At 34.7% G+C, this 10,084-nt stretch overlaps 1 protein-coding gene across 1 annotated transcript; it reads right to left on the bottom strand.

The window, feature by feature from the left end:
* Positions 1–4,928: 4,928 nt before the first annotated feature.
* LOC109001140 (transcription factor bHLH74-like) lies at positions 4,929–9,117 on the bottom strand. Its single transcript, XM_018978284.2, has 8 exons — positions 6,998–9,117; positions 6,662–6,892; positions 6,510–6,575; positions 6,359–6,427; positions 5,874–5,945; positions 5,627–5,770; positions 5,461–5,542; positions 4,929–5,373 (listed from the first exon to the last, which is right to left on the bottom strand). Exons 1-8 carry the CDS (start codon positions 7,598–7,600, stop codon positions 5,351–5,353), a joined length of 1,290 nt encoding a protein of 429 aa, XP_018833829.1. The 5' UTR covers positions 7,601–9,117; the 3' UTR covers positions 4,929–5,350.
* Positions 9,118–10,084: the final 967 nt, after the last annotated feature.

The following is a 10,084-nucleotide window of genomic DNA, read 5'->3' as shown; positions in this document are numbered from 1 at the left end:
TGCCAATGTTTTTTGCCTGGATTGGATTGAAATCTGCTTACAATCCTACTACATGACAAATATCTGGTCTAGTACTTATCATTGCATACATGAGGCTTCCCACAACTCGAGCATATGAAACTTTAAGCATTTCACTTATTTCCTTCTCATCTTTTGGGCACGTACTTTTATTTAAAGTATGAGTTTTGCAAATAGGCGTACTTAAAGATTTATAATTTTCCATACCAAATATTTTAAACATTTTTTCTAGATATTTTTTTTGATTTATTATTCCAAGAATATAGGTGGCTACGACCATGTCTTTTATTTCAAATTTAGATTTCAAGAATTCTTTTATTTCATGCATCATATCTAGACAATTACCTGCCAGTAATATATCATCAACATACAATGATAATAATGTTAATTTATTATCATTTTTCCATATGTATATACAATAATCTAGTGGACTCATTTCATATCTCATTTCCAAAATGGCTTGGTGAAATTTCAAGTATCACTGTCTTGAAAATTGATTAAGTCCATACATTGACTTCCTCAATCTGTAGACTTTCTCTTCATGTCCTGTAATTTGGCATCTTTTTGATTGAATCATAAAGATATCCTCTTTTAATTCACTATTGAGAAAAATTATTTTTACATCTAATTAATGTAATTCAAAATTCATCTTGGCAACAACGGACATGATGATCCTTACGGATGTGAACTTCGCCACAGGCGAATTTGTATGCACAAAGTCTACACCTAGTTGTCGAGTATATCTCTTGGCCACTAACCTTGCTTTATACATTTCCAAACTACCATCAACTTTAAATTTTCTTCTGAGAATCCATTTACAACCAATAGCTTTTCTATCTTTTGGAAAATCTGTTAACTCCCAAACATTGTTTTTGTTTATTGATTTTATTTCATTTTTCATGGCCTCAAGCCATTTATCTGAATCAATTCTATTGATTGCCTCAGAAAAATTTTCAGGATCATTATCTAAATTTTCCAAACTGGTATTTAGTGCATAATTGTCTTGAAATAATATTGATGGTCTTTTGGATCTTTTACTCCCACTATCTCCAACATCAATACCTGAAGATTGATTTTCATCTGACTTTCTTTTATTTTTATTATTATGGATTTGAATAATATCAGAATTTTCATTGTCAGACTCTGTGGAGATTTGTTGATTCTATCAATTATTGAATAAATCTATCTGATCAATATGAGTAATAATGTTCGTATTTTTCAAGAAAACGACATTTCTACTTTCTATCAATCATCTTTCAGAATAATAAAATCTGTAGCTACCTACATTTTCTACATACCCAATAAACCTGCATTCTTAGGTTTTATTTTTTAATTTATCCCTTAATGGCGTTTGATTTATGTCACGTCCATAATTCGTAAGGTGTAAGAGGTTTTGTTTTAGTTTCAACTCTATTTAATATATATAGTAGTCGATAATGCTTCACCCAAAAAATGTATTGGTAGATCAACATATGTCATAATCGATCGCACCATATCCAATAGAATTCTATTTCTTCTTTCTGCAATATCATTCTATTGAGGTTTATATAGCATAGTATAAATGTGTCTTATACCATTTAATTTGTAGAAATTATCTAAAGTTTCAAATTCTCATACTCTATTATTATTGAAACTTTTAATGAGCCTACCAAACTGTGTTTCTTCTTCTAATTTAAATTCTTTAAATTTTTCAATTGTCTTAGATTTATGTTTGAGTAAGTAGATATGCTCATATTTTGAATAATTATTAGTGAAAGTAATAAAGTACTTCATTGCTCTATGGGTTTTTGTTTTAAAAGGTCCACAAATATCATAATTTATAATTTCTAGTAAATCCATGGATTTCCAACTTTTTGAAAAAGATTTACTACTCATTTTTTCTTTAATACATGGTTCACATATATCAAAATTATCTGAATTTATTTGTGGTATTAATCCACTTTTACACATTTTGATCATCTTATTTTTATTTATATGACCTAATCTTAAATGCCATAAATATGCACAATCTGTAGACACATTCAAATAATCAGAAATAAGTACTTTATTAATATAAATATTTAGTACATACATGTTGTGATCTTTCACGCTTTTTACTGATACATAGCCCTTATTTATTACAACGGTTCCAGACTTAAACTTAACTGTGTAGCCTTTCTGATCTAGTACAGGCATTGATACTAAATTCTTACGAATACTAGGTATATATAAAGCATCACTAAGTAAAATAATGGAACCATTCACTGTGAATTTACATGTACCTTGCTCCAAAATATCGCAGTATGTATTGTTTGCCCATATACACTATGTGCCCTCCTATTTGTTTATATTCAAGTTTGACAAACATATCTTTGTTCCTACATATATGTCTTATTGCTGCAGAGTCAATCCACCATGAATCTGACCTAGTTCCACTAGCATTACTTCTGATACTGTCATCACAATTTTCTTGCTTTCTTGTGCTTTTCTTTTATTAGGACATTGTGATTTATAATGCCCATTCTTTTCACACTTAAAACAGTTTCCAGAAAATTATTTATTCTATTTCCTTTTTAACCATTTCTTTTTCTTAAACTGTTTTGGCTTCATCTTATTCTGTGTAGAACGATTGTCCTGAGTCATCAACAAATTGGATGATTCACTATCTTTATTCATTATCTTCATCATTTTTCCATTAAGTACTAAAAGTATTAGAAGCGAAATCATTGTTATTTCATTTCTACTGTGTGTTAATGAAGAAGCAATGTGATCCCAAGATGAAGAAAGACTATTTAGTAGGGTTGTAACTTACATTTTATCAGTGAGAGGATGACCAGCATCATATAATTCTTTTACAATTAACTCCATTTAAAGTACATGATCGCCAATATCATCGTTCTCTTTCATACAAGTCCGATTATTCATATCCAATAATAACTATATATATGTATCCGACCTTAAACCATATTTTGTTTCAACTGCATCTATAATTTCTTTAACAGTTTCATAGTCTTCAAATAAAGGAATAATGTGATCACTCATATAATGCAAAATTAAAGCTTTTGCCCATGCATTGTGTTATATCCATTTATCTTTATTTGAAACGCTGCTCTCATTTTCACTTTCATCATTTTCTACAATTTCTTCACATGACTTTGGTGTTGTTAATGTATATAAGGTCTTTTCATGGATTAGAAGAAATGTTATATGTCTTTTTCAGGCCCGAATATTTTTTCCATTCAATTTTTCTATCCCTGAGGGATTAATACTTTTCTTCGGTGCCATGAATAATAAACTTTAAAAAATTAATCAACAAGAAGAATGTAGAAATAATAAATGTGTACTATTTAAATATAGTAGTTCAACTATGAAAAAATTAAAACTATTACAAACTTAATAATAATAATAACCCTTGGATTTAATCCAAGGTGGCAGCCTATAAATTTTCCTATTATATTTTAAATAAGGAGAATAATGAAAGTGATGCCCCAATCGAGGATATCTACGACATTTCCTTGATATTTCACATTTTTCAAAGAATTTCTAGCGATAATTTCGACCAACAGGTGCTTTGAAATGTTTTGGCTTGAAATTTGGAGCACAATGACTTTTGAACGGAGCAAATCAGGCTTGAAGTGATTTCGAACATCCCGATTGAACAAATCTGTCACAAACTGATTCAGCCGGTTCAAACCAGGTTCTGGAGAAAACCGGCGGTCGACGGCTCAGTCAATGGCTTGGTAAGTGGCTCTGCTTGAAGGTGGCAAAACGGTGTTGTTTGGAGGTGACTGTTGTGTCTCTTCAGTGTCAAAAACAACGTTATCGTTTTTCTTGGGCTGAACGACAATGTCTAGTCCAAAATGAATTTGAAATTCCTGACCGTTAGACAAAACGACGTTGTCCCTCCCAAGTTTGAACTTGATGACCGTTGGACAAAACAGTACATTTTCATCCAGGGTCGTCTTCAACCTTGCATTGGGACTTTCCAGAAACGGTGAAGCTTGTGTCTTCACTTCCGTCCAGCGAAATGGTCACCGGCTTTGAGAATTGGGACGTGCTCCTAAGGTCCACGAAGTCCGGCAACGGTGATGAACTTAGAAGACTCCCCAGAATAGTAGCAATGGGTGATGAATAATTAAAAAATGTACTATTTATTTGTGTAAAAATATTTCAATAATTTTCTTCAAAATAATAACAACTTACAAGATTTTGAAGATTTCCAGTGTACTCTAATCCTCCCACTGTGATTTGAAAAAGTTTCTCTTTCAGATTTTCAAGCAAACGAATATGATTATAATATGCGAGCGTAGTTGCCAAATCAAGCACTTGCCTATTTATCGTCTTCACAATGCGCAAAAAAATCCCCTCTGACATAACTTGGCTCTGATACCACTATAGAATAATTAAGAACAAAAAGAAACGAAATTTAGCAATATGGTGATACTTCTGTGAAGGTATTTGTCTAACAAGTTGGTGATGAATAAAGGGAATTGAGTGTATACATTTATGCACCAATGACCCTTATTTATAGGCCATTATGCACCGGCTGGCAAATGTCACAACTAGTGGTAAACCAATGGTAACCCAAATGTCATAACCTTAAGAAGTGACGCAACTTTTTGACCAGATCAAAAGGTTGTCTCTTGAAACTTCACTAGTCACACACAACTTTTTGACTAAATCAAAATGTTGTGTTTTTTTACACTTCCTTAAATATCACTCCTCATGGGAACCATCACCATGTTAGAGGCTGTCATTCCAAGGGATACATCATTTGGTGATTACACCCCTTAGAATAACAGAGCTGAACTAAATGCAAATCATCTAGATACCAGTGTTGTTGCTTAATTGTTTTCAACATGCAGTAACACTTTCAACAGGAAATGCTTTATAGAACCATCTCAAGAAGTAGAAGTTTCAAGAATGCAGACTGTCTTAGAAGTAGAAACGCATATACCATTTTATTGAAAAGGTAGCTAGTCTTGTAGTGGATGACACACCTCTTGTCCCATCTAATTCTCTTAACCTGTTGTACCCTATAAACACACTTGATTTTCTTCCACGGTTTCCTCAAAACTCTCACAAAGCTTCACACATAATGGCTCTTATATACAGAAACAATTAGAAACAATAATCTTCACCAACCAAAGTCTCATTGTTTTTCTTGTCCGAATATACATGGTTTCTAATTCTAATAGGTCATCTTCTTCTGCTAAAAATTAGAAGAACAAGCATACAACTGTTTATTCTTTGACCTATTTCTTTCCCCTTTTGTAATCGAGTTAAATTTGCAGTCAACTTGATATATTTTATATCTTGTTAGGAGGAAATCAACACTGCTCTCTTCCAATCATTAAAGCTCTGGTTTAAAGTGCCCTGCGGAACATGATAGTAGTATGTCAACGTTAGAAGAATGTCGTAACACCACTCTGCATCGATCTCAAATGAACCTCTGCAAATTACCATTTGATCCCAAATTGTCAACAGCTGGACAAGAATCAAATCCCACTTGGAAAAGACCATGGAGCTCATTGTCTAAGACAGTCTGCATGTAGAAAAAGATGCCTCATTTTAGTAATTACAAGAAGAAAAAAGGCGTGCAGCATGAATTGAAGAAATTAAACTCCACCTGCGGCAACAGAGGATATTTTGAAGTTGTGCTGGAGATACTTGGCAAGGTCCCTTGAAATGTTCCACGATGAAAACGATGAGAGGAGCTTGTTCCAGGAACAAATCCGAGAATAGCTCCGGTGCCTCTCCGTGAATTAATTATCTACATGGGGAAATCTAAGATGAAGTTAAATTCATCAACAAACATAATTGGCATACACATTAAATCATCAATCAAGTTCCGTAGTAGGGTGATCTTGACTTACATCTTTTGACAGAATCTGTTCTATATCAACGTTCTGTTCTGGATTGACAGTGGCGAGTTTCATTGACAAAAACTGCAACATGATAGCAAGCACATTTTCACCGAGTATTAGAGCACTCAAGGGCCACACCATCACGGTTTTAAAATTGATTTGCATTTGTAAATGACAGACATTTCTCGACGAAAATATCTCCCAAAGTAATCATAGTACAAGAATATAGTTGAACCTAAACTCTTGTTTCATTTAGTCAGAGCAACTTTCTGTCAGAAAAAGTAGGTCCTAAGTTGTTAAAGGAGAGAATATCATCATCTGGTATTGAAGTAGCAATATAAGACCACGGATAAAAAAAGAAACTAGTGATATAAGATCAATTGAACTGGCTTGTTTCCAGTTCCCATTGGATTTATGCAAGCTCTGGTTTTGAAGCATATCGTGGGAAAGAAATGAACAAGTGCCTAATCTTTTAGAGTTGCAAAATAGCATACCTCAACTTGTTGTTGTAGCGACTGCACGTAGTTGATAATCTCGTCAAGCATTACTGCCTTCCCAGTAATCTAAAACAGTAAATAGCATCAAATTAATAAGTACACAAAGGAAGATAAGAGATCATTCTGAAACTTGACTCACTCCGATTACCTTATTGCATCCAGGTACAAGTTCTTGAAGCAATCTCATCCTCTCACTAATCTTTTCTCTTCTGACCTGAAAGCAGAGAGTTCTATCATTCCAAGCTAATAACAAAGCAAAAACTTTTCTTAGAAGTATTTAACATGTTAATAAGAAGGTACCCTTTCGGCAAGGCTATGACTGTTTGTGGCCTGGCCCCTTCGTGCTCTAACATGAATATAATTTTCTTTAAAACCATCTGCACTGGAAGCATTTTTACCTTGTTTTCCCGTTTGTTTACCACGAAAATTTGAACCTGGGTTTTGTTCAGTTTTAGGTTTCTTCTCATCTGGTTCTTTTTGAACATCGGAGCTCTGACCAGACAGATCCTTCTCCATCTCCCCCTCAGCATTCTACCACGGACAACAAAGCACTTTCACTCTTTTGGTAATAAAAAAGCAAAAGGCCAGAAAATCTTCAAGATCCTAAATGTTGCAATAGTATATATCTCAAGTTACCTGTCGCGGGCTGACTGGCGAATTGTTATAATCAGACACTCGTTTCCTTCTCTTTGCATTAGGTGAAGATCCTACAGCACCCTCTGCTGAGATTTGGCGATCATCCTGAGACAGTGCACCATTTGTTGAAGTTCGTCCAGTGCCACCCTCTTTGCTTGAGGCATAATTCTGAGGACACTCAGAATTAGCAATCTGGCTACACTCGGGAAGGCCAAAGGAATTAACCATATCTGAGAAGCTGCCACTTCCGAGGCACGGAAGCTTTGGCACAAGTTCAACAAAGGTGGAACTGGATGGATACTGTACCAGGTGGGATGTGCCACTAATTCCCTGATTTTCCAGAACAATTGGGTAGGGAGTACTGGCAAATTCTCTGTGAGAAACCATGGAAGAACCCCCAAAATTCTCATTGTGGCTCAATGAAACGAGTGGATCCCAACCAGAACTAAAGAAAGGATCAGCTCCATTTGAATGTTTATACATGGAGACAGAGTTCATAATCATTCCTGAAACCTTTTCAGGCAGTGGGTTTGTGCTCATTCCTGAAGATGGACATTGGAGAGATGGACATTGGAGGATACCCTCATTTTCATGACCATCCATCTCCTAAATTAAGAAGCTACACCGACAGGACTAGGAAACTCACCTGTATCCTAAGCAAGTGAAACCCCGACCAAAACAGTTGCTTCAGACCAGGACTAAAACAAATGAAACTATAAAACTAAAGGTAAACTGGGTTTGACCAAAATTGACCGGTGATATCTTGCAGGACTCAACAAGGAACGAGAAACCTTGGCAGCTTTATAGAACTCATAGGGTGTAAAGCAAAAGAAGCCTCTTATTGCAGCATCCTATAGACACAAAGTAAAAGGACCAATCCAAATCTATCAGGCATAAAATCTAAACGGCACCAGCAAATTACCTCTTCCTTTCGAAAACCCTAGGATCGAGTCTATCGAATTCTAAGGAAAAAGGAAAATGCTTCCCACAGACAGGAAAGTGAACCTTTCAGAGCATAAAGTAGACTTAGACAAACGATGGCATCGGCTAATTAACAGCTCAACAGACTAGCGAAAAGAAAGCAGATTCCCTTTTCCTCTTTTGTTTATGGGAATTGGGAGAACTGAATTTTTCATGTCCTCCACTCAATCAGTCATCATTGCGTTTGCCAAAAAAGAAATCAATGTGATTGATTTAAGCAAGCTTGGATCTTTTCAAGAAAGACTCGATTGAGAAGGATCACTTCAAGTTTCAAGCAATGAAAATATGGTACTTGAAGTAGTGCCCAGTGAAATCCAAATGAAGAAATAACCAGTTCTTCAAGTTTCGAAATCAAAAGGCCCAACAAACCCAAGAACCACTAGACCAGGATTTGCAGAAACCCTTTTGACAGATTCTCGGATGAGTACCAAAAGAAGAACAGAAAGCATCAAATTTTTGCTATAATTGTGCACTAACTGAAATGGGGCAGTGTTTCAGCACTGAACCCCGAATTGGGCATTTGATTGTACCTTCAAGAGCATCGAATGCTCTGTTAAAATTCGACAAGAGAAGCCAAATTCACCACTTGGGTACTTGCTTAAACGGGCAGAGAAAGTATCAAATATCAACTTTAACAGATCATAGACTATCTAGTGAGCTCTTAGGCTAGAGACAGAGAGGAGATTGACAGAGAGAAAAGGCTTTGCATACCTGCCTCAGCCATGGAGTGACATGTAAGGTTTTAAAAGACAAAACTACTGCCAACTGCTCTTCAGTTGTAGGTGAATTATTACAGAACCTAATCACTTTTCCCTTCCCACTGCTTCCACACTTCACTCCTGTAATTTCTCTCACTCTAATCTTGGATTATAATATTATTTACTTTAAATCTTCGCCATATTTTATTTTTTTCCCTCTCAGAGGAATTGAGTCTTTGGAGAGGTGCTTCCCTTCAAGACCAAGCTTGCTTGCTTCTTAGACATGGTACTCTTTTTTACTGACACACTTTGCCAACTATTCCAACAGACCTCTCTTTGCTGTTACACACTCATTTTTCTCAGTGCCAACTAACCCCGCCACCCCGATTTATACTGAGAAATCCCTTTATGCACCTAACCTCCATCATCCTCCATGTACACCACCATCCATCACACTAGTTTTCAGATCTACCATCCAAACTGTGGACAACTTATATTTCCCAAAAAAAAATATACCATCTGTCTCAATTCTCAAACGTGATCGTGCAAACTCGATGATACATTTGAACAAGTGCACGGCTGTGATTATACAACAAGGGGTGAATACCCGTGGTTGCAGGACAGAAAAGACTTGCTCTTTGTCTCCCTACATTTTAATATCTTGTGCAAGCAGCAATCTTTTTCTTTTACTTTTTAGGGGCTTCGGGTCTCAGGAACATAAGGAATAATGGAATCTAATCATCAAATTTTATCTATTTGTCATTGTACGGGTTCCAGCTGTATATGTGCGTTTTTTTTTTTTCGTCCCCTGAGAGCAGCTGTATATTATTATGTGCTTTGCCTGCTCAAAGCCTCGGCCAACCAATCTAGTCAAACCAAATTATCTGGTCAACCTCTCATCCGGTTGTGATCTTGCTGGAAAAAATATCAAATTATTCCGAAATTAACGGCTAATTTTCTTCCAAACCCCAGTTGTGATCCAGTGCAAGACACCACTTAGGCTTGATTTATATAGTGAGTTGAGATGAGATGAAAGTTGAATAAAATATTAATAAAATATTATTTTTATTTTAAAATTTAAAAAAATTGAATTATTTATTATATTTTATTTATAAATTTAGAAATGTTGTAATTGTTAGATGGTTTCACTTAAAAAAAAAAAATTTACTCTCACCATATACTAAAATATAAATAATTAATTTGAATTTTAAATTTTCAGATTTTCTTTAGTAAATAAAATTATAAATATATATAACACTTTTTTACTTATATTGATCTCTCAAATAATATTTTTAAACTTTAAAAACAATAGTATACAATAAAAATACTAAAAATTGCAGTTTATTTAAAAAAAAAAAAAAAAAAACTATTGAATAAAGATTGAAATGATTTAGATGTTGGGTGAAGA

This window comes from Juglans regia, chromosome 8 (assembly GCF_001411555.2).
Source record: "Juglans regia cultivar Chandler chromosome 8, Walnut 2.0, whole genome shotgun sequence".
NCBI classification, from domain to species: Eukaryota; Viridiplantae; Streptophyta; class Magnoliopsida; order Fagales; family Juglandaceae; genus Juglans; species Juglans regia.
Note: the sequence above shows the minus strand (reverse complement) of the source record. Positions and strands in the feature narration are given on the sequence as shown.